Source organism: Dipodomys merriami, unplaced genomic scaffold (assembly GCF_024711535.1).
Source record: "Dipodomys merriami isolate MVZ:Mamm:240054 unplaced genomic scaffold, mDipMer1.0.p SCAF_143, whole genome shotgun sequence".
Classification (NCBI taxonomy): Eukaryota; Metazoa; Chordata; class Mammalia; order Rodentia; family Heteromyidae; genus Dipodomys; species Dipodomys merriami.
Genome location: NW_027202749.1, coordinates 2955269 through 2979979, shown reverse-complemented (window position 1 = coordinate 2979979; position 24711 = coordinate 2955269). Strand labels below are relative to the sequence as shown.

Here is a 24711-nt window from a genome sequence, read left to right as displayed (position 1 = left end):
GCGAGCGCAGAGGCCAGGCCAGGCGCCCGAATGACAGAACAGCTCCCAGACGCTTGCCTGTCACAAAGGGCTGTGTGTGAAGCCAACTATGCTATGCCCGCACCCGTGTCTCAAATATTGTGAAAATCAGGCAACCACGTTTCTGCCATTGTCAATCCAGGGTACCTGCTGGGGCCACAGGCCTTCTCCTCTAATCCTCACCTTCAACAGGTCAGGGAGGCAGGCTGGGAGGGGTGGTTCTTCCTGCACGCTCCGCTCCCCTGCAGGCCACCTGGGTCCTGGGGCTGACCACCGACAGTTCGTCTCACACTCCGGGGTACTACAGGGGACGGCTGCCTGTCCCAGACAGGCTCCGCCTGCCAGGTCACCTGTGTGTTTGACTGTGTGTAACACTCCAGTTCTGAGTGGTACTGGTAATTTCTCTTGTCTTTCTGTCTAGAAGGTTTTCTTTCCTAGTTTAAGAAACCAGTTTTCCCCCCTTAACACAAGTGTCTATTGAGTCAAGTCCCTGTATTTTTTTATTTTTGGTCTTTTCTGACATATTTTAATCCAAGGTCATAGTTTCCCTGCATCTAGCCTGGCTGTGTCTCTCTCCCGGGGCTGTCCCAGCTGCTGTCCCCACAGCTGGTTGAGACCATCCTGTGTAGGAGAACTGGCTCAGCGCCCTCCTTGCTCATCCACAGGCGAGCTCCCTAGGGGGAGCCTAGGTCTCCCTCTTACCTCCGCCCACCCCCAGGCCACCGCCCGTGCGGTCAGAGGCTTGTATCCAGACTCCCACCTATAGCTTCTTTGCTCAGATGGAAACCTTTCTGGGATGCTTCCCTGGTCCCCTGCAGTCTCCTACTGCCTGTTGTTTGTCCTTCCTTCATTTCTCGTGTCTTTCCTGGATGCTCTACGAGGCTGGGGACTAAGGGTTTCACAAAAGAGCTTGGCCTCATGTGGCTTATTCACATATGAGCTTCCTCCTTTCTGCATGGTCCCCTTCCTCTTCCTCCTGCCGCATCTGCTTTGCTTATGGCCCCGGTCTGGAGCTGAGGCCCTGCTCAAGTACCTTGCTTCCTGCTGCTCTTCCCCGGAACCTGCTCATTCACCACACACCATAACTTCTCCATCGCTGCTGCATTAGCCAGGTGTGGTCTTGCATTAGCAGTGGTGCCATCAATTCACGCTACTTCTGAATCTAAGTTAGACAGTTTGAGAAGGTTACAAAGCTCAGCAATTGAGGTTAGTGTGCAGATCTTGCCTGGTACACACCTGAAACATATGGCTTCTGCAGTGTGCACTCCACTTATTAGCTCATTTGTAGAAGTCCTTTCATGTCCATGAAGCTCAGTCACACCAGGACTCTGAAGAATCCTGAAATCTCCTCTGTAAGGGTGCCCAGGGTGGACTGGTTGATTTATGTTACTGATGGGCCTGTGGGCTGCAGTTAGTCTAGCAGTGAAGAGCAGTGTTACTCAGGTCATGCCCCTTGACCTGACTGGATGCAGAGGAAGCTACACTGAGATGGAGAATCCACCGATTCTCCCCTGGTTTCCAGAGAGGGCTGAGGTCTTCAGGAGGTATCCAGCTGTCTAGTGTGTGTGTTTCTAGTCAGCCACCGCTGTGGTAGTCACAGTCACTGCCAGTTATAGCAAGAAGGTGGAGGCATGGCTTGCTGAAGCTGAAAGCCAGGGCTCCCAAAGCCTTAGCACTCTGCTGTGTCATGTGCAGCACCTATGCTGAAAGTTCACAGGTGAGTGCTGCTTCCCTAGGGCATTTATCTTCCCAGGACCCTTAGAGCAACTTCCTTTTCTTTTTTGGGGGGGGGTCTGGTCCTGGGGCCTGAACTCTGGTCCTGGGCGCTGTCCCTTAGCTCTTCAGCTCAAGGCTAGCGCTCTACCACTTGAGCTACAGCACCACTTCCGGCTTTTTTCTTTTTGCTTATGTGGTGCTGAGGAATCGAACCCAGGGCCTCATGCATGCAAGGCAAGCGCTCTACCACTGAGCCACCTTCCCAGCCGCAACTTCCTTTTCTTGAGCCTAGATTTGGTGTGTCTGGTTGGACAATGAGCTGACTGGAAACCTAGAAGGCCATGGGAGGAGAAGTAGGTTTGGGCCAGGACTGTGACTGTTCTCAAAGGCATCCCATTTGTATTTGGGAACACCATCTGGGATTTGAAATGCCACCTGGGACTTCAGGTTGGGACCAGCCGCGCCTCTCTGGCCTTGTAATCCTGAGTCACTGTGAGCCAAACACGCTATTTGGCCCCCACATACTCGGTGTACTTACCTCAGCATTACAAGCTTCATTCAGGGTTGAAAGCTTTCCTGAAGCTGTGCATGATGAGATTATTTCCTGTCCATGTTGGTGGCATGTGGCCAGAGAACCCAGTGATTGGCATCTGACCCAGCTTCTCTGCCCACCTGCAGAGTGAGTCACTGACCTCTCTGGATCTACGTAATCCATTCTGGGTGGTGGGGTGGTGCTGTCCGGTCCCTCAGATTCTCCCCAGTGCTGTGTGTGAGGCCTTGCCATTGCTGATGATGAACAAGAAGCCCTGACGGTTGAGGTGTGGTGTTCTGGCCGTGGTCAAGGCACCCACTTCCTTTGTCCCTACCTTTCTTATCTGCTGCTTGCAGACTTTGCAGTGCTCCATGATTAGTGTTTGGCACCAATTGTCTTCTTCTGTCTTATGCAGGTCTGGGAGAAAGGCCAGGCCCGCATGGAGTAGAAGCAAAGGGAAAATCTTCCAAATACTAGGACGTCTGACTTTTAACACAAGGTCTTTGGCCTTGGCACACCATTCAGTAGGCCAGGCTCATCAGATAAATAGCACTTAATGAGATATTTGTCTCAGGCCTTGTCTGACTCTTTCTCCTCACACATATTTGATAGTTTTCCCGTAATGTTGAAAATTTTGACTTTTGGGTACTTGTGGCTGGCACAAGGTAGATCCTCTCAGACGTTTGGGTCCATGAGCTAATGCATATTCTCCATGTCTCAGGTAAGGGGGGGGGTGATTTCAGTACCTCCGAGGAAGCACTGTAAACCGGGAGTCTAGGGTGTGACCTCTAGCCTTGTGCATCCAGGTAAACAGAAACTGTCCCACCCACTTGCTTCTCACAGCCTTGGTGTTTAGAGGAAATCTATTTTTTTTTTCCTTTCTACTTTTTAGAAGCTTCAGTAGGCCCGTCTAGCTGAGAGAAAAATTACTTGTGAAATAATTTTACCAGGAGCATCACTCATGACAACAAATGTCAACAAAATCCAGCTCACAATAATTTCTGCTTGACAATCATTTCTGCTGTCTCCTGGAGGGGAGTTGAGAGCTAGGGTTTACTCCGAGTTTGTTTGCCCTATTTTCCCAACTAGATTATGTTCCCTTGAAGGGGTGGTTCTGAGAGCCTTGTGCGCAAGCACACATGGTGTTTGATATTTCAGGGAGCAAAGGGTGTGTAAGCACGGGCACACACACCTTCACCCTTCTGTCTGGGTGTTTGGAATGTGGGTCACCAGATGTGACTAAGCTTTGGTGGTTGTAGTCCACGGATCAAATTAGTGACTCAGTAGGAATGGAGGCCTTTAGATTTCCAGAGCATGGCAAAATGATTTACACAGTGGCAAGTAGAGCTCATATACACATGAAAACATATACAGGGCTATATGCATATACATAAACACCTTAAAACTACAGTACATACAGGGCAAGATTGTGGTGCTGTAACTCCTTCAAACAACTAATAGTTTAACAGAATGAATGCCAGGAAACTACATCATGAGTTGGGGGGCCGGGGGAGAAAAGAAGAGGAGAGCAGGTGAATGGAGAGAGGAAGTGTGGGTGAATATGGGAATACTTTCAAAGTACATATGTGAAATTGAATCAGGTAGCCTGAGTGGCTGGGGTTGGGAGGGATGGGGGAGAAGGATGGAAGTGGTGGCGTTGATCAAGATGCACTGTACTCAGAAACTGACACATTGATAAGCAGCAGTTGATGGTGATTTGGAGTGAGGGAGTCCCGGTGGCCTTTATAACCATCACTAAAAAGTTAGTGTCCTGAAGACAGAAAGCAGCACCTCTCACACAGAGGCCTTGAGATCCCGCATCAGAGTTGGTGGGTCCTTGTACAGGGCTGTGTGATGGAGAGACCTTGTAGCTTCCCCAACTTGGGAACATGTAAGACTCAGAGGGGAAAGTCCTGGGTCCCACCGAGAGCCGTTAGGCCCCTGTGGGCAGCAGTTTCTCCCTCTGACTAGCAGGAAAGATTTCCAGTGCGTTATCCTCAGAGTTAACTTACAAAGCATCATTCTTGCTTTTGGAAGAACCTCATGTAAAAAAGAACTGGCTGGGCCCAGAGTCACGGTGGTTTCTTTGTCCTAGGAACATGAAGACAAGGCTGGAAGCCCAATCAGGCCACCCTCCCCAAAGCAAAATGTGAGGAAGAACTTGGACTTTGAGCCGCTTTCCACCACCGCACTCATCCTCGAGGACAGACCTGCGTGAGTCTCTGGAAATCTGTGTGCCATCTGCCTCAGGAGACAAGGCAACTCGCCAGTCCTTTTCACTGGAGAAGAGCGGGGTCCAGAGAGGGAAGGAGAGTGGCCATATTACTGTCCCCCTGCCCTCCCCCTCCCCCCGCCGCCACTGCCCACATCAGTATGTCTTCTCTAATGAGATCATGTGGCCCATTGGCATAACTGCCCCCAGCACTCAAGTTTTTCCAGGCATTTCCACTCAGGAAGTTTCTCTTTTTGTTTGTCATTTAGAAATACTTAAGTAGCTACTATACATGTGAGACTGGTTGTGATCTCTGGAGTCCCTGGGCAGCAGATGCTGAAGAAGTGGGGTTTTTTTTTTGGTTGGTCGTGGGGCTTGAACTCGGCCTGGGTGTTGCCCCTCAGCTCTTCAGCTCAAGGCAAGCACTCTTAACACTTGAGTCACAGCGCTACTTCCAGTTTTTTTTGTGGAAATAAGAATCTTATGGACTTTTCCTGCCCTGGCTGGCTTTGAACTGTGATCCTCAGACCCCAGCCTCCCGAGATTACAGGCACCCAGCTTGAAGAGGTGTTTTGGGAATGCCTTGGTATCGAAGGGCACTTCCTGCACTGGCCTGTGGGGTTCTTGGGGTCACAGTGAGCAGGCTGTGGCTAATTACAGGCTGGGCCCTGTGGACCCATGTGTCCACTGTGTGATATGGACATCATTTGCTCCACTTCACCAGGTCATAGACAATCTCTTTCTATTTACTCAGTTTCCTTAGAACATTGTGTTGGAATAGGAGGTTCTTTGATCAAGAAGGAGAGAGCAAGAAGGCTGGAAAAACATCAAGCTAGTTAATCTCTAAGGCCCCTGTCCACCTCTAACATTTAAAACAGGTGAAGTCTAAAGAGTAAGTGTGTCTCCTACTGTTAGTTCTTGGGTCATGGAAGTGGATGTGGGGAGATCCTGGCGCAGAGGACTGAAAGTCAGGATGGTACCGTGTCATGGAAACAGGGCCATCAGTGTGGGATGCGGCTGGCTGGCGCCTCCTTTCGGTGCTGGTGGCGGGCCTGCTTCTCAGGCACCAGGGCTCATAGTCTCCCAGGGAACGTGGGTCCTGGCTGTGGTATGTGGATGTGGGCAGATGCAGGCCAGGCACCACTGCCCTTCCCTAAAGTCCACAGCCACTTAAGAGGGGGTGTGCCTTTTGTAGCTATTAATGGGATGCCCAGAATGATTAAAACGATGTATATAAATAGTAAAGCAAATGAACTACAGAGCTAAACTCATGTATGTATTTATTTTTATTTTTATTTTTTGTTGGTTGTGGGGCCTGGATTCATGGCCTGGGCACTGTCCCTGAGGTCTTTTACTCAAGGCTAGCACTCTACCACTTTGAACCACAGCTTCACTCTTGGTTTTCTGTGGATTAATTGGAGATAAGAGTCTCTTGGACTTTTCCTGCCCAGGCTTGCATTGAACCGTCATCCTCAGATCTGAGCCTCCTAAGTAGCTAGGATAACAGGCCTGAACCGTTCGCACCCAGCTTTAAGCTCAGTCTTTAAAAAAAAACTAGCCAGAGGGGCTGAGAAGGTGGCTCAGTGGTAGAGTGCTTGCCTCGCATGCATAAGGTCCTGGGTTCCATTCCTCAGCACCACATAAACTGAAAAAGCTGGAAGTGGTGCTGTGGTTCTAGTGGTAGAGTGCTTGCCTTGAGCTGAAGAGCTGAGGGACAGTGCCCAGGCCCAGAGGTTAGACCCCACGACCGACAAAAACAAAACAACTGGCCAGATTAATACAGCTCTGGTTGTGGCTCCGGTGATAAGGTACCTACTGAGCAAGCTCTGGGCTCTGGGTTCAAACTGTACTAGGACCAAAACAAAGAAACCCAACTCCAAACCAAAGCTGAGCCCAACCAGAGAGCCTAGTCATGCTCTGAGGTTCAGACACAAAATTTTTTTTAAGACAATAGAGTGAGAAATACCAAATAATTGCTTATTATATTATAGGTAATTGTTTTTTATTTGTTTGTTTTTTTTTGTCAGTCGTGGGGCCTGAACTCTGGGCCTGGGCACTTGAGCCACAATGCCACTTCTGGTTTTCTGAATGGTTTATTGGAGATAAGAGTCTCACAGAGCCGGGCGCTGGTGGCTCACGCCTGTCATCCTAGCTACTCAGGAGGCTGAGATCTGAGGATCGTGGTTCAAAGCCAGCCCAGGCAGGAAAGACCATGAGACTCCTGTCTCCAATAAACCACCAGAAAACCGGAAGTGGCGCTGTAGCTCAAGTGGTAGAGCGCTCGCCTTGAGCTGAAGAGCTGAGGGACAGCGCCCAGGCCCAGAGTTCAAGCCCCACAACCGACAAAAAAAAAAAAAGAGTCTCACAGACTTTCTTGCCCAGGCTGGCTTTGAACCATGATCCTCAAATCTCAGCCTCCTGAGTAGCTAGGATTACAGGTGTGAGCCACGGGTACTGGCTTTGTTATTTTTTCTTAATCTTTATAGTTTAGTTGTATGTATGTATGTATTTTGTGTGCTAATCCTGAGGCTTGACCTCAAGGCCTGTACTCTGTCCTAGAGCTTTTTTTTTTCCCTCAAGGCTAGTGCTCTACCACTTGAGCCAGAGCTCAACTTCTGGCATTTTGGGTAGTTTAGTGGAATTAGGAGTCTCATAGACTTTCATGCCCACATTGGCTTCGGACTGTGAGTCTCGTATCTCAGCCTCTTGAATAACTGGTATTATGGACATGAGCCACCAGTGCCTGTTAATTTAGTTGTTCTTATAGTGAGCATTTTTCTTTTGTAAAATGGTACTTCTCAGTTTATAAAAGAACTGTATATTTAAAAAATAATTTGAGGTTGTGATCTTTAGCTTTTGCACTCTTTTATAAATAATGCTTCAGATATTTTTTTCTCAGGCTCTTTTATATATATATATATATATATATGTATATATCTATGTCTATATCTGTATCTATATCTATATATTTCTAATGTGGAAAACCCTTTCTTTCCTGTTAAGCAATCTCCCGGCAAAACCAGCTGAAGAAGCGCAGAAGCACAGGCAACAGTATGAAGAAATGGTGGTGCAGGCCAAAAAACGAGGTACTGTAGGCATCCCTCTCTGCCTTGAGCTGTTGTCTTTTGCTTTTGGAGCTACAGAGCTTCGACTTTGCCCAGTGTTTGGTTTAATGCTTTAAAATGTATGGTTTTCCCATTCAAAAAAAAAAAAAAAAGAATGTTCTCCTACCTGTGTCTGGTAGCAAGGTAGAAACACTAAAAGCTCACACAAGAATAGGGGCTCTATAAGGAAAGAATTCGGCCCTCATAATACCTAAAAACCTCTATAGACACTTAAAATGTAATAGGTTAAGGAAAGAAATTTGACACCTACTACTTACCCAGGAGTGAGCCTTTGAGGAGATCATCATAAGTGAAATAAGCCAGTTATAAAAGGACAAATACTGGGGCTGGGAAGTTGGCTCAGTGGTAGAGCGCTTGCCTTGCATGCTTGAGGCCCTGGGTTCGATTCCTCAGCACCACATAAGCAAAAAGAAAAAAGCCGGAAGTGGCGCTGTGGCTCAAGTGTTAGAGCACTAGCCTTGAGCTGAAGAGCTGAGGGACAGCATCCAGGCCCAGAGTTCAGGCCCCATGACCGGACCCCCCCCAAAAAAAAGGACAAATACTGTCTTATCCGACTGATAATGAGCCCCTGGAGCTGTCACATTCACAGAGATTTTTTTTTAAATAGATCATGAGTTGCCAGGCACTGGGGGAGGGGCAAGGTTCAGTTATGTGGCAGATGAGAAGGTTCTGGAGCTGGATGGTAGTGATGGTGGCTTGGCAATGTTACTGTGCTTAATGAACTGCCTAGCTGAAGTAGTTTAATTCTATGTAGTGTATATTTTGCCTCAAAAAGAAAATGTAGCAGGACATTGGTGGTTCATATCTAATCTTAGCCACTCAAGAGGCTGAGATCAGAGAATCATGGTTCAAAGCCAGCCTGAACAGGAAAGTCTATGAGACACATCTCCAGTTAACTAGCAAAAAGCTAGAAGTGCAGCTGTGGCTCAAGTGGTAGACTGTCCCCCTTGACCAAAAAAGCCAAGCGAGAAAATGAGGCCCTGAGTTCCAGCCTTAGGACCACCACCAAAAAGACAACAAGAGAAATACAGTTGTCCCTCTTGTGTCTATGGGCTAAAATTCATTGCCCCTGTGGGTCCTGGACTCTGGTGCCCAAGTCTCCTGTGTAAGATACATTTGTGTCAGAGCCACACGTCCTCCATGGACTTGGAGTTGTCTCTGATCACCGAATGCCTCTCCTCAGGGCTTGGTGTGGTTGTTCTGTGTATTATTTAGGAACTAATGACAAGAAAATGTGATGTGTGGGCTGGGAAGGTGGCTCAGTGGTAGAGCGCTTGCCTTGAATGCCTGAGGCCCTGGGTTTGATTTCTCAGCACTACATTTGCAAAAAGAAAAAAGCAAGAAGTGGCACTGTGGCTCAAGTGGTAGAGCGCTAGGCTTGAGCTGAAGAGCTGAGGGACAGCGCCCAGGCCCAGAGTTCAGGCCCCATGACCGGACCCGAAAAAAAGAAAAAGAAAATGTGATGTGTGTCTGTGTCTCCCCCCACCCCCCGCCCCCCACCCCGCCACCCCATATTTTCCATGTGCAGTTGGTTGAATTGGGATGTGGAATGCAGCGTTTGCTCTAGTGTGTGTAAATTGAGTACTCCTGCTATATAGGAGAGATGCGCAAGCCATTAGGAGCTGTTAGGAATGAGCTTAGCCTAGAGGTCACCTTGGGAAGAGTAGAGCCAGATGACACCTCTAGAAGGGTTTCTGGAGACGTGCCTTGCTTAGGTTGGGACAGCTTCATGGGCTTCACTATTTTGTGTAAATTGGATCATGTTAGTATTTATATACTTCTCTGTGCCTATGTTATGATTAAAACACTAGGTGGGTACTGGTGGCTTATGGCTGTAATCTTAACTGTTCAGGAAACTAAGATCTGAGGAGGATCGTGGTTCAAAGCCAGTCCAGAAGGAAAGTCCATGAACTCTTCGTTTCCAGTTAATTACCAAAAAGCCAGAAGTAGAGCTATGGCTCAAGTGGTAGAGCATTAGCTTTGAGCACAAAAGTTCAGGAACCATGCCCAGATCCTTAGTTCAAGTCCCAGAGTCAGCACTCAAAAAATGAAATCAAAATAAACTATATAATTAAAACACTAACAGATGGATGGAGCTAGTATTCTAAAATCCCTGAGGGACTGGGTGTGGTGGTGCATGCCTATCAGGCCAGCTCTCAGGAGCCTGAGGCTACAGAGCTCCAGCGTGAGCCCTGGACTGTACAGTGAGACCCTGTCTCAAACTAAGTAAATAAGTGAATAAAGAAGGTATTTCCATGGCTGTGCAGTGAGCTTGGGAGCTAACATTTGCTTTGCTTCTACATGGTTTCCTGGTGTTTGCAGCTTGACTCTTTTGAGAGAAATTTTGTGTGTGTGGGGGGGGGGGGGGTCCAGTCATGGGGCCTGAACTCTGGGCCTGGGCGCTGTCCCTCAGTTCTTCAGCTCAAGGCCAGCGCTCTACCACTTGAGCCATAGCACCACTTCCGGCTTTTTTCTTTTTGCAATTGTGGTGCTGAGGAATCGAACCCAGGGCCTCAGGCATGCAAGGCAAGCGCTCTACCACTGAGCCACCGTCCCAGCCCTTGAGAGAAATCTTTTGGCTTGAATGTGGTGGGTACTGGTTAATGGATGTTTTCTCTTTTTTTTTTTTTTTTTTTTTTTGCTGTGGTTTCTAGAACTTAAAGAAGCCCAGCGGAGGAAAAAGCAGCTGGAGGAACGATGCCGAGTGGAAGAGAGCATCGGGAACGCTGTGCTTACGTGGAATAATGAGATCCTGCCCAACTGGGACACCATGTAAGCTGCAGCTGCGCAGCGCTACTGAGCTGTGGGCCACTGGCCTCAGTTGCTTTGGCCCAGCCACACGGTGCCTGCTGCTGTGACGGCTCCTTCCATTCATCTGCTCAGTAGCCTGTACTGACTTTGTAACCCACACCTGCGTACCCCCTACTTCCCATTTCAGTGGCTTGGTGTGGTTCTCCGTATAAAAACTCTAGCTTAGCTTAGTGAGATGACAGTCCCGCCTCCTTCCTTTTCTACTCCATTGATTGCACTGTTTCCTGTGCCTACAATTGATCTGGTCCTGGACCACTTCACCCTGCCGACTCCTCTTTGTTCTGGAGGGCTCAGTCTCCCCAGGAAGGACTTTCCTGTCCCCGCCCTGGTCTAAGCTGTGGAAGACCACCCTGGGGTGTGGAGGCTGTGTGCTCCACTGCTTCTCTCTGAGGGTGGACTCTGGGCTGTCTTTGATGTGGCCCCCCGGTCAGTGCGGGGCACACACGGTGGGGTCTGCTGCCGCTGTGGCATCCTCACTTCTGAGGGCCAGCTGGACCTTACATTTTCCTCCTGTTGGTCAGCATGGAGAGGCCAGTGTGGAGGTAGCAGTGCCAGGTCCATGGAGAGGCCATGGGGAGCAGGGGTCCCTCACTCTTGTCCCTCTTGGCACAGTGCTTGGGATTCCTTACAATCACGGGGTGTCACAAAGGGACCAGACAGCCCTATTGAGGTCTCTGCTGGGGAAACACACTTGCTTTTCTCGATAGTGTCCCTCAGAGGCTGGATACTGCCAGCAAACCTTGAATGCTTTTTCTGAAACAAGGCCATGTAGTCAAAGCAGAGGTTCTCAGGCCTTGCAGGATGTGTGTGGCCCCTTCTTTCCTACCCTGCCCAGGAGGGTGAGGTCTGGAGGCACATGCAATAGCTGCCATCCAGTGCCGGGCACAATGCAGGGTGCTTTGTGCTCTACCCATGTACTACGTGTTGCAGCCTTGAGGGAGGGGCCGGCTTAGCTTCTGGAGTTCAGAGGGAGAGGAGAAGCAAGCTGCTGCACATCCACAGGTCTGGTGGAGTCAGGATGCACTCTGACAGCTTCCGGGCTGCCTCTCACAGCCGAGCTGGGCTCAGGAGGACATGTGGGGCTGGCGCCTGTGCCCTCAGCCAGTCTTTTGGCAGGGTGTGTTCATTGTGATCAGTGTGAGGGACGATGGCGCCATTAGAATGTACCCAGTTAGTAAGTGTGCCCTACCTTCAGGGTGAGATGAACTATATAGTGTGTGGCTGTCCCTTCCTGTCCCTGAGGGCTGCCCTGAAAAACCCCTGGGGGCCTCCCTTCCACTTCTAGCTCTTCAGCAGAGCCATCTGACCCTCCTTGCCCACATCCAGCTGTTTGCAGTCCTACAGGTTTATGCGCGTGTGTGCGCATACATACACGTGCGCATGCTCACTGGTCCTGGGACTTGAACTAAGGACCTGGGTGCTATCCCTGAACTTCTTTGCTCAAAGCTAGTGTTCTACCACTTGAGCCATAGCTCTACTTCTGAATTTTTGGTGGTTAATTGGAGGGTCTCATGAACTTTCCTGCTTGGGCTAGCTTCTAATCACGATCCTCAGATCCCTAGGGTTCAGGTGTGACCCTGTCCTTCATGTGTGTGAGCTCTGCTAGTCATCACTCTGCACTTGGTTCTGTGAGGTGGCGAGCCTGCTGGTTTGCGGGACAACCCAGATGGCGAGCTCCCTGAGGGCCAGGCTGCTGTGTTTTCAGCCCTAATGGCATGAGGCATGACAAGCCTTTCATCACAGAGAACAAACTCAGAAACCATGTTCCTATTCTCTCCAGGTGGTGCTCTAGGAAAGTTCGAGATCTGTGGTGGCAGGGAATCCCACCAAGTGTGAGAGGCAAAGTCTGGAGCTTGGCCATTGGCAATGAGTTGAACATCACCCACGGTGAGTGGCCTGCGAGGTTTGAGGCCCAGAGGAAACCTCTGTGTCCTTGTTGGTCCCTTAGAGACAGCATTGCCAGGAAGCTGCATCTTTAAGAAGGGCAGTTGGGAGGTGGGTGCACTGTGATGTCTCACTTGGCTGAGAGGCCAGGGCAGATGTCCTGAACAAAGCAGGATGGGGGGGCTGGGGGCTCCAACGTGAACCCTCATCAGAGTCCTGATGAGGACTTGGCGGGGCATGTGGGCATGAGCCTGGGACGGGGTGGACGGCATATCACTCTAGGGCTGATGTCCTTGTGGTACTGGGCTGGAGTGTCACGCTTGGGGTTCTCATGCTGTCAGTCACTGTGTGCTCTGTGCCCAGTGTGCATGCCCCGATTCACTTCTGAAGCTCAGACGTGTGAATCTCAGGTGGGCCCAAGTGCTGGGCAGGGATCTGGGTGTCCCAAGGCCACGGGAGCTCACAGACTGAGCTTGGAGCTCAGGCATGGGAGCAGCTGCTTTCTCCTGTTCCTTCCTGCTGAAGCTGAGCTGAGGGCCGGCTGGCCCACCTTCTTGCTCTCCCTCCTGTGCCAGTGAAAGCCTTCCAGTCTGGGGCAGAATAGCTTGTACCTTCTGGCTTTAGTCAGGTTGCTGTTTGCATCCCAATGGTTTGATTATCCCTGACTTGTTGAGTAGCATAGCTGAGGGGTGGGTGGTGATTGGCCATCTGAGAAGGGAGGTCTGGGCAGTCTGCAGCCTCAAAGCACCTTTTCTGGCCAAATCCGTACCTGCCAGAACTTATCTTTAGGGCTTTTACACACGACAAAGTATGACACGGATGGTGTGAAAGTATGATTTAAAAATCACCCTCAGGTGACTACTGCAGAAGTGGCTAAAGTACTCATTTTGGTCTGTGTTCTTAAAGAATTTCTAGGCTCTGATCAACAACCCTGCCTGTGCAAATTGGCTGTTAGGTGCAGAACTGCTGCATCTGTGCTTAATTTTTGGTTCTCACTGATGTCTGGGTTGATTTTATTTAAATGAAAGCCTTTGCTGCACTGTTATCTAGTGGGTCTGGCTGGGCAGCTGATTTGTCTGAACCTTCCTCTAAGCTATGTCTGAGTGATTAGCCGTCTCCACTGTCTGACGATTGGCTCTGACACCAGTGCCCACCCCAGTTCCCTGCACATGGCAGGCACTGGGCACCTTGTGGGGCCTCCCTGACCCCAGCCTCACCGCCTCTCTGCACTAGCTTCCGACAGTGATCTGGGGGTCTGATTGCTGAGTGCCGCGGCTCATCTCCCATTCCTTCCTTTTATCTCTTACGTGGCACTGAGTGTGACCCTTCTGGGCAGGTCTTGATGACCTAGTTTTCCTCTGGAGACACTTTACCATCCTGGAAGAGTTAGGTACTTTATCCCAGTATGGGAGGAACCCGGGTTCCCATTCCAGACCTGGAGGATTCTGAAGTATGAATTCTGATTTGAGAGCACCGCAGTTTGCCCTGTTTGTGGTTGTGTAATTGGAAACTTAGTGAAACTGAAACTAGTAGGACTTTTAAAACTTTACTCCTATCTGGGCGCCAGTGGCTCACGCCTGTAATCCTAGCTACTCAGGAGGCTGAGATCTGAGGATCACGGTTCAAAGCCAGCGCAGGCAGGAAAAGCTGTGAAACTCCAATAAGCCACCAGAAAACTGGAAGTGGCACTGTGGCTCAAGTGGTGGAGCGCTAGCCTTCAGCTGAGGGACAGCGCCCAGGCCCAGAGTTCAAGCCCCATAATCCACAAAACAACAACAGCAACAAAAAATTCTGTGCAAGTCAGGCTGGTACTTTGAATTGGAGTTAGGGGTGTGGGAAGAAGGTATAATAACCCTTGGCGTGGTACATGCCAGTGGCCTTGCCAGTGAGGCAGGCACCTCCTATGTGAGGCGTTAGCCCTGACACTTTGGCTAGCTTTGCCCTGAGACCACCAGCCTCTGTGCCTCCCAGGGTCAAGTTCTTCACTTGGAACAAAGATCCCTGGTGGTCACAGGCCACACAGCCCTTTATATCCACCTACCAAATAGCAGCACAGGTTACCTCCTGGAAGCTGGGGCACACGGAGGTCCTCCCTGCTGCCCCCACCAGCTCAGGATGCCACAATTGTTCCATGAACCCTTGGCTTTTGTGTTATGATGACAGGAAGTTACATTCCGTAACCGTGCCCTCCTGCCACCGCAGGCTGGCTCAGATTTTGCAAGGTAGACGGGGCCATTCATCAAGATTTTTACCTAGCGGCTTTTAATAGTGTACTGGAATTTGCATTACACTGTAATAAAATAGCGGGGTTGGCCCTGAAGGCAGATGTACTCTACTTCATTTTTCAAAAGTTAAAGGAAAAAAATAAAGTGAACATTTTTGGGTAGCTTCACTTCATATCTCAGTGATTAGCTCGTGGTCTCTAGTGGCCAGGACATCTGGGAGCTGGGCAGCATCAAGATCAGGGGCACTGGAAGCCCCTGTGGCCTGGGAGATGGGTCTAGTAAAAAGCAGCACAGGAGCCCGTGCTGGTGGCTCACGCCTGTAAACCTACATACTCAGGAGACTGCGATCTGAGAATCATGGTTCAAAGCCAGCTGGGGTAAGAAAGTCTGTGAGACTCTTATCTCTAATAAACCACTCAGAAAACTGGAAGTTGCACTATGGCTCAAGTGATAGAGTGCTCGTCTTGAGCAGGCCCAGAGTTCAAGCCCCATGACTGACCAAAAAAAAAAAAAAGCAGCACAGGACGTGGCTTGTAAGCATGGGTCACTGAACTGTTCGCAAGCCACTGTTTAGAAGAGTAGCTGGAAAGTGGATTCTACAGATGGCAGAGATTCCCAGACTGACTGATGCTTCTCTCTGCCAGCTCTATGTCTTGGGCATTCCTTACCCCTGCCTCACTTCAGTAGCAAGAGTAGGAAGTCTGCCAAGAAGGTAGCATGGCATGTCCTTTTAGTGCCAGTACTGGGGCTTGAACTCAGGGCCTAGGTGCTGTTCTTTAGCTTTTTTGCTTACGGCTAGCAGTCTAGTGGCTACTAGAGCCACAGCTCCACTTTTGGCTTTTTGGTGGTAAATTGGAGCTGAATGTCTCATGGATATTCCTGCTTAGGCTGGCTTTGAAGCTGCATCCTCAGATCTCACCCTCCTGAGAAGCTAGGATTGTAGACATGTCCCACCAGCTCTGGGCCCACCTTGATTTTTAATCTTTGTCAAAAGGCTCAGGCAGTCTGCCCCCGTGTTTGAATTACAGAGCTCAGTGTGTTATGCATTTCACTTCTCAGTGGATTTCTGTATGAACATTGTTCATCTGCTTCTATGTGTCATACTCACGTGGCTGCCCTTAGGACTCCTGAGTATGCTTACAAAAACATTTCTGCCTACTTCATTATATAGTGGCCTTAAAGTATTTTGTTGTTTTTATGCATTTCTAAACTAAATTCTCTTAAAAATATACATGTCTTCAAAAAAGTTTTTAAATGTTTTTCTTAGAGAATTACATGGTTTAGGATTTTAGAGGCTGTTGTCTTTGGGGATTACAGCATTCAGGATTAAATTAGAATTAGGACTTGGAAACCAGACGCTGCTGCTGCTGCCTCCTCTGCCTGCCCCACCTCTGTCAGCCAGATACACCTCATTTGCTCTGACTCCGTCTGGGGCTATTGGCTGTAGACACAGGTGAGAAAGAGCCCTCGTATCCTGGGAGAGGCATTACCCAGCCCAGTGAATCAGAGCACCGTACTGTGGATGGGCTATGTCAAGAAGACCATGCCCGGCTGCATGTGTATTCTTTCTCTGTGTGTGCCTGTGTCTCTCAGTAATAAAAAGGACTTGCAGGCTGAGTCAGGAGGAGTTGTTCAAGTCTCCTATGTTTGAAGGAAATAGTTATGTATTCTTTGGGGTTCTGGGGACAGATGCTAATAGGAGACTCACTCTCTGGTTTTTCTTCCAGAACTCTTTGACATCTGTCTGGCCCGGGCCAAGGAGCGGTGGCGGTCCCTCAGCACAGGAGGTTCAGAAGTGGAGAGTGAAGGTACAGACCACAGGGAGACTCGGTGCTGCAGACATGGGCAGTTAACCCCTCGCAGTTAGCCCCCCCCCAAGCAAAACTTGCATAACTGTAGGGTGGACTCCTATGGTGCCTCATGGGAAGGTTTGTTTTGAAAGGGAATTGAACAACAGAACCCACCCCCTGTCCGAGGTTTGTGCTCTAACACACAGGAGGTCAGCTCATAGCCACTACCATTTCTGGGAAGGCCATTCTCAATAGGGTAGCCTGGTGCCTGGATCATTGAGCCTGCTCCTGAGAGGCAGGGAGGCCCCGACACCAGGCACAAGAATGACCATGTCTGCTGGTCAAGAAATCGGCTTTCTGAGGGTTTTTAAAATACTGCCCTATGTGCTGTTGGAAGTCAAAGAAATGTAAAACAATGGGCTAGTCATGCATGTTAGAAATGCTACACCAGGCTAACACTTTGCCACTTTGAGCCACAGTTCCACTTCTGTTTTCTGGTGGTTAATTGGAGATAAGAGTCTCATGGACTTTCCTGTCCAGGCTGGCTTCAAACCACAATCCTCAGATCTTCAGCCTCCTAAGTAGTTAGGATGACAGCACTCAGCTCTCTGCTTTCATTTTTATTCCGTTTTATTTGTTGGTGACAATATAAGTGTCTCTTGCATTCATCATGTTTGGAAGCATATGTACATGTGGGATGAGGAAATCTAGCTAATTAACATATATATTACCTTGCATGGTTACAATTTTATGTTGAGTGCGTCCATTTGCCTAGCATTTTGGGGAATACAATATGCATAATTAACCATCGTGTTGCACGGTAGTGCTCTTGTAGTGTTCCTCCTAACCGAAGCAAAACTTTTGGACTGCGATAGGCCTAGTCCCATGTGTGCTCCAAGCAGTGTCGCTACTCTCCATCTTCTCACAGATGCCGGGTTTTCTGCAGCAGACAGAGAGGCCAGTCTGGAGCTTATTAAACTGGACATTTCTAGAACATTCCCTAATCTCTGCATCTTCCAGCAAGTAAGTGGTAGTGGTATGTTGCAAGTGTATTTGTCTACAGTTCCTCAGTGGAGCTGCATGGATTTGTAATCAGGTTTGCAGGGTAGTTTGGGGAGAGTAGGGTGGATAGTACTGCTGTTCTTTTGGACGTGAAGTCAGTGTAACGGGGTCCTTTGCAAGCGGTGTGGTGGCAGTACCTCTGCTTGAATGGCTGATTCTGTCCTGTGCTGTGGTGCAGAAGGGTCCGTGTGCTCAGCAAAGCCATCAGATGTGGTCTCACAGGGGCCAGGGCAGCAAACCAGGGGAAAGGAGGTCTTACAGCCTCATACTTCATGGGGAGTGGTTTCTAAGCTGCTGGTCTAGAGCATGGACGCCATTGGGGTAGAAGCCAGCTATAGGCCTCAGGGCGGAGATGACATCTCTTTGGATGGCATTGGGAACAAGAGGAGGCTCCCTGTGGGCCACTGAGCACAGCCCAGGCTGCCAGCAGGAGGTTTTAGAGTCCTAGCAGAGCAGACCTTCAGTTTGAGCCAGTGGTCATCCACCAAGAGTCTGCCTTGATCCCTCTGCAATCAGAACTAGTGTATTGCTAGCTGTGTTCCAGAGCCTCTACTCTGTCCCTTCTATGCGCTCTCTACCTTCTCTCACATGAGAATCTTGTCATTGTGGGGTACTATAGCAGCCTTCCTCCTTTCTCCTGCCTCCTGCCTCCTGCCTGCCTCCACTCACTTCCTTTCCCTAGAGCAGTCTTGGAATGTCCAGTCTGACTAGTGTGCCCTGCTCCCCCACAGCTTACTGCTAAGAGATGGACTAAAGAGGGCTAGTAGATTCAGTGATTGCTGAATGAACACACAGGTCTGACCCAAGTCTAGACATGTTTTGCAGGGATCTGGTTGTTGACAGCGCCAGGGAAGCACCGTCCTCCACTGGGAGGTGCTTGGGCTAGGTTTACTGTGGTCTAACAGGGAATGCAAAACATGCAGGGAGAAGCAGAACAGGTCAGGAGCATGGGACCACAGTGGTCAGGGAATTCCCTGCGAAGAATGAGCAGAGAGGGCTCAGGTCAGTCAGCATAGCCCCCATGGAGAGCCTGCTCTGCTGAGAGTGGGAAGCAGCTGTGGGTGCAGGACCGGCACTGAGAGCACTTGAGGCAGAGCTCTGGGGGCTGACATGGGGCTGGCATCATGGCCTGAGCCACAGGAAGGAAGGACAGGAGGTGCTTTACTTAGAGTGCTGTGGATGTTGCTGTCAGATGCTGCCTTTAGAAGGTGGTATAACAGCCTGTGTGCCGAGAAGGTGCCACATCCTGGTTATGGTGTCTTGGTTCTGCATTACTCCCTCTTCCCATTTGCTCCCTGCCTATGGGAGCTGTGTATTCCTTCCTTCCAGGTCCTGTCCCTTGGTTTTTTTGCTCAAGGCTGGTGTTCTACCACTTGAGCCACAACTCCACTTCTGGCTTTTTTGTTATCGTTGGTCATGTGGCTTGATCTCAAGGCCTGGAGCTCTTGCTCAAGGCTAGTGCTCTACCACTTAGAGCTATAGCCCCACTTTTGGTTTTCTGATGGTTAAGAGTCTCATGGATCTCCCTACCTAGGTTAGCTTTGAACCTTGATCCTCAAATCTCAGCCTCCTGAGTAGAGCTAGGGTTATAGGCGCGAGCCACCGGTCCCCAGCTGGGGTATTCTGCTTTCACTGTGTCCAGGTCTAGCGCTCTGTAAGGTGAGCACCCAGGGTACCTCCTGGGTGCTTTTACGCTCTTCCTTCTGTGTTCTAACCCAGCTGCAAACATTTGGTTTTTGGTTTTTCAGGAATCATTGCAGAAGAGAAGACTACAAAGCTACCTGGAGGTCTGGCCCTCGCTTTAAGCAGTGGTTGCCTCTGCTGGGCAGCCTGCTTCCCAGACTTCCTTACAGAGACTGACTTCTGATGTCTTTCCCTACACAGGCCATTCATTTCCTTAGGCCTCAGACCAAGCCATGCTTCGGAGTCCCCTAGTCTCAAAGTTGCTCCCAGCTACTCTCAGGGAGGAAAGACTTTCTCTTCCTGAGCCTCCCCCGCCCCACATGGAGAGATTTTTGTCCCTCCTCATCAGCCCTGGAGGGGCCTCAACATGTGGCTTGATAAATGGGTTTTCCTTTTGATCTCAGACAGATCTGGGTTTGAATCTCAGCTTGCCTTCCTCCCTGCTAGCTTTACAGCCTTAGTTTGCTTATCTGTGACTAGGATTGAGGGTGGCAGCCTCAGGAGAGGCTGGCAGCAGGTGACACAGCACTGCTCCGCTGGTGCTGTTTAAATGTTACGTACCTTGTGAACACGAAACCACAAGACAGCTGAATCCAGCCAGAGATGAAGGGCCTGTAAGGTGCTCAGACATGGGGGGGACAGTAAGAGGGACTCAGATGACAGCTGGGCGGCTCTACCCAAATATTCCTGCTGTGTGATAGGCATGGTTCTGGGGTCCTTGTGACCGCCCCCTGCCCAAGAGTCATGGAGCCCTCAGAGCCTGCAAAGGCCCTGCAGAAGCCGAGCTCCCGACCTCCATTCTGGAGGTTGCTGCTGGACCGTGTCCTGAGACTGAGCTCTCAACTGCTGGCTGGAGGGCTCCCAGGCAGCCCCTCGAGAAGCAGAGGGTAGGCTCCGATGCGGGGCAGGCACTCTGGGGTCCTTTTGGGGTTGGTGGAGGTGGCGGGATTGCCTCTTATCTTTCCAAATCCCTTTGCATGAGGCTTTTTCCGTCTCATATTGACTCACTCATATGGAGTCAGTCATACTCAATCTTAGGGCTCCAAAGGAATGAGGTGTCTGTAGTAAGTTGGGGGCATTTAGAGTGAGGAGCTGGGTCTGCTTACACCAGTTAGAGTGGTGGAAAATCCCTTCCATCAAGACATTGAGCATCAAGAAATGATCAGTACCCTTCTTCCCCTTAGTCGTGGGCCAGATTCACCTGGTGGTAGCCACTTCAGGCTCCAGGTTGGCAACTGGCTCTACCGCCCCACTCCTGGTACTAGGTTGGTGGCTCTAACACCCACCCCTCCAGGCTGTGGGTTGGTGGTCTGTTCTACCACTGCCCTTACTCCTGACTCTAGGTTAGTGGTCTTTCACTCTTGCTGTTTTTTCCTCTCTCGTCTGCCTGTGATTTGGAAGTATCTTTTCTCTCACTTGGCTTTTCTATACCTCAGATACACTAGTCTGGTCCCTGTGTTCCTTTATAAGCGCCAGGTCACCTGTGGGATGACTTCCAGTCCCCCTCCCAGAATGCCTGTATCCATGCTCAACAAGCATGAGGTCGATGTGGACAGTAGGTGTTTGATTTGGCCCAGCTAGTCCCTAGGTAGCATCTTCTAGCATGCTGACAGCGTGGTGTGGCTCTGGGTTTTCTTCTGTGCTTGATTAGGTGGGAAAATCACATCTGTTCTTTTGGAAGCATTTTAGGAATAAATGGAAATGTTGGAGGGCTGGAGACCTGGGAGGATGTCTAAAACAAAACAGAAGCTGTAGCCGGGCACTGGTGGCTCACACCTGTCATCCTAGCTACTCAGGAGGCTGAGATCTGAGGATCGCGGTTCAAAACCAGCCCGAGCAGAAAAGTCCATAAAACTCTTATCTCCAATGAACCACCAGAAAACCAGAAGTGGTACTGTGGCTCAAGTGGTAGAGCGCTAGCCTTGAGCTGAAGAGCTGAGGGACAGTGCCAGGCCCAGAGTTCCAAGCCCCACGACTGACAAAAGAACAGAAACAGAATCTGTGTGCCCCCTGAGCCTGTCATGCAGAAAGATGCCAAGGAAACAGAGGTGGGGGAAGGGAGGTGGAAAGGCCCATGGGGAGCATGGGGAATGTGGGGTCTGAGCAGGCAGAGCCCTGACCTAGGCTCACACCTAGCTGACCGGCCAGCTTTCTCCCAAGGCGCCTCTTCACTTGGAGATAATTTATTACACTGCCTAATACATACAGAGCTGCTGGCATGGTGCTTGGCAGGTTCCTCCCAGTAGTGGTAGCCGGTGGCGGCCGCGGTGGCTGCAGCCATAGCAGGGATGCCTTTGGAGACTAACTGTCCTCATGCATGTGTTGTTTGCTGTCGCTCCTTCTAGGGTGGTCCGTATCATGACATGTTGCACAGTATTTTGGGCGCTTACACTTGCTACCGACCAGATGTGGGCTATGTAAGTGACATTTTTTCAATATTGTATAATGGTATCATCTACAAAGAAGGTCAAAATGTTGCCCAGCTCCTGTTCGCCTCCGACGTCAGGCCCAATGTTAAGGAGCACGGAGCGTCTCCTGGGAGACTCCATTTCCTCACAGTCACAGGGCTGGCTCGGCTGACCTGCATCATCGTGCCGTCACGGGAAGTGACATCATGTTGTGCATGCATTTTCCCCAACATTAAATCAGCAAAGCCTTTAGCAGTAACCACCCTTCTGTGGCCGAACAGATGTATGTGCATGCATTAAACACCAAGATGCAGCGTTTGCAGCACGTGTCTCAAGTGCAGAGGGTCTAGCCGGTTTGGGCTGTGGTTTTCCACAGGGGTGTGGCCGGGGAGAGCAGAGCAGGGATGGAGCAGTGCTCGGTTGGAATTGATGGCTGGCAGCTGAGCCTTGGGGGGAGGGGGGGGAGGGATGGCTGTGGGCCTGGTAGTGTGGGTGTTGGATGAATGAAAGCACCGCCCTGATCTTGTGTCGGCTTTGGTTAACATGCCTTTCTCTCCTCCCTCAGGTTCAGGGTATGTCCTTTATAGCCGCAGTGTTGATCTTGAACCTAGATACTGCAGATGCCTTTATTGCTTTTTCTAATCTTTTGAATAAACCTTGTCAAATGGCGTTTTTCCGAGTGGACCATAGCCTTGTGAGTATGTTCTGTGTGCACGCCCTGGGGTCATTCTGTCTTTTCAGGGGAGACTGCGTGGTTTTCTTCCACAAAGACGTATTTGGAGCCCTCTGTAAGGTAGAGGGTTATTTTGGATGCTGTATTGAACTTCAGTATGGAAGCACGTGGTCAGTCGCCATGTGGATGAGCGTGTCGGTGCATTCTGGAGAAAGACAGTGCTTCTGTAGACTGCTCTTTACTAGGGAGGAGGAGGGCAGCTCTGCAGCCACAGGTGCTGCACGTCAGGAACGCTAGCACTGGAGTTGACTCAGGCCCTGTCAATTAAAGCAGCAGCACACACGGTGTCAGAACTCAGCTCAAGCGCAGGCTAAAGGATGAGGACTGTGCGCCTTTGCCTTTGTTTGAAGGCCGCAGCTTGCTTAGTGAGCTGCTGTCCATGGTCTCTGCCCTGGGACGGCCCCACACGCTCTGTAGCTGAGTTCTAGAGTGGTCCAGATGGACAAGGAAACTCAGGGGTTGGAGGGGGGGTGACTGCTCTCAGGCCTCAGGAGTGGGAGGAGCCGAGGTCAAGGCTGCTGTAGTTCCTCAGCCTTTGCTCTTTCTAGAGCCTCCAATTCAATGGCTCTATCAGCTTTTAAACCACATAGCCCTGGTTTTCCCATAGTTACCATCTTAGGACCCAAGCGATCGAATAGTTTCCTTCAGCTGGGGGGTGCTTCCTCCCCCCCCCCCCCCCGTGACCTCAGGACTGCGAGGGTCCCCTCTCAGAAACTGCAGCCTAACTGTGGCCGTAAGCAGAGTGTGAGGTAGCAGGGCTGCGTGGGACGGGGATGTGACGTTATGTTTCAGAAGCTGTAGGCAGCACTGGCACACAGCTCTGCCTGTAGGAATCTATCTGAGAGAGTTCCAGTTACAGACAAGGCATTACGCAGAGCCGGCCACTGCCCAGTCAGCAGGCTAGAGTGGAGCCGAGGGGACTGGGACGCAGACCGGGAATTAAAGTCCTGCCTGGCAGGAGGTCTCACAGGAGACACTCCGTCCTGCCTGGCAGCACTCTTATCTCCAATAAACCAGCAAAAGTCACACAAGCCTTGGGTGAAAACGCTAAGGGATAGAGCCTAGGCTCTGAGTTGAAGCCCTAGCATCAGCAAACCCAACAAAAAACTGTCCTTAGTTACTTTAGTTGCTTTTTTTTTAAGGAGAAGGCAGAATTGGGAGCTCGAGTGAGTCTGGCTGGGGCAGGTTCCTCCCGTGGCACAGTGACCCAGGCCAGTGCTCACACGCCAGCCTCACGCCAACCTCCTCTCCAGCCGCTGCAGCAGTCACGTTGGTGCCTGTTCCTGGGGGGGGGGGGGGGACACAGACTACTCGTCCATAGTGCAGCCCTTCATGAAGATGAGTGATCTGTCTGTGTACACAACGGGTGGGGGTGAGCCGTGCCACTGCCCTGGCCCCCCTGGGTGCAGGTGCTCCCCTTCAGCGGGGAGCCCCCCTCCCGGCCCCCCTCCATGGCCCACACATTGACCTGGAGTGCTTGGCTTCCCTCAGACTCCAGCCTGCCTTCCTGCTGGGAGCGCTAGGGGCTGGCAGCTGGCTGTGGGTGAGTGTGAGCCTGCCACCCTGCCCTGGGACAGGCCCCAGTTCAGGTCCCAGCACTGCCCCGCACCGGTGCTTAGCCAGCTTCAGCTTCCCTTTCTAGAAACTGAAGGAATAACCAGATGTCGGGGTGGGCATGGTGTTTATTACAAGCGGGCTGCACGCGCCCCCAGTGGATCAGCATTCCAATGCGCAGCTCCCCGCCAGAAGCAGTGGTTGAGTCTAAAGGTGTAAAGGAAGTATCCTGACTTCGGTTGATGGGAAACTTGGGCTGATTAATTACCTCATTCGTGTATTTCACATTATCTTCCTAGATGTTGACTTATTTTGCTGCATTTGAGGTTTTCTTTGAAGAAAACTTGCCAAAACTTTTTGCGCATTTCAAGAAGAACAACTTGACTCCAGACATCTACCTAATTGATTGGTAAGCCTGAGTTTCCATAGTTTTTAGAGTGTTTTCTCGTCCTCCGGCTCTGTTGGTCCTCCCTGCCCCTCCCTCTGCGCCTCCTGCAAGGCGCTCTCTGTTCTCCTGCCTCCTGCCCTGCCCACCTGGGGCTCAGGGTGGGTGATGAGCAGGACACAACCTGCCGGCCAGCCGAGGCTGTGTGTGGACGAGGTGTGTGCCGCAGGCACTGTGCTGTCCAGTAGGCCCGGGTGCTGTCTGGGAATGGACACAAGTCCAGAGGGAGGGAAGGGGACCAGAGTCCATGAGGGGACGTGGGACTTGAGCAGGTGGATGGGTAAGAAGCAGCACGAGGCCTCGAGGGTTGGCAGGGGTGATGGTGGCTGGGCTGGGGTGGGTGGAGGTGGGCCGAGGTTGTCAGAGGGGGTCTGGGAGGGCAGGCCACACGGGTGTCAGGAGCCTTGCTGAGGGCTCGGCAGGGCTTAGGGCTGTGGGGGATGATGGCTTGTGTGGGGCCCAGGTGAGTTTCAAGCAGCCTAGTAGGCACAGAGACCAAGGAGGGGAAGCAGA

General features: G+C 50.7%; 1 protein-coding gene across 5 annotated transcripts in view; it reads left to right on the top strand.

Moving 5' to 3' along the window:
• Tbc1d14 (TBC1 domain family member 14) overlaps positions 1–24711 on the top strand; it is an 80027-nt gene that overhangs the window by 46656 nt on the left and 8660 nt on the right. For 4 of the 5 annotated variants that reach the window (XM_070021799.1, XM_070021798.1, XM_070021801.1 and 1 more), the window contains 9 exons: positions 4362–4480; positions 7482–7564; positions 10258–10375; positions 12195–12301; positions 16251–16331; positions 17242–17336; positions 21404–21475; positions 22032–22160; positions 24053–24162. In XM_070021799.1, coding sequence (XP_069877900.1) covers positions 4362–4480; positions 7482–7564; positions 10258–10375; positions 12195–12301; positions 16251–16331; positions 17242–17336; positions 21404–21475; positions 22032–22160; positions 24053–24162 — 914 coding nt within the window. Of the gene's footprint in view, positions 1–190; positions 211–4361; positions 4481–7481; positions 7565–10257; positions 10376–12194; positions 12302–16250; positions 16332–17241; positions 17337–21403; positions 21476–22031; positions 22161–24052; positions 24163–24711 lie in introns of those variants that run through there. The other variant, XM_070021803.1, reaches the window with a different exon arrangement.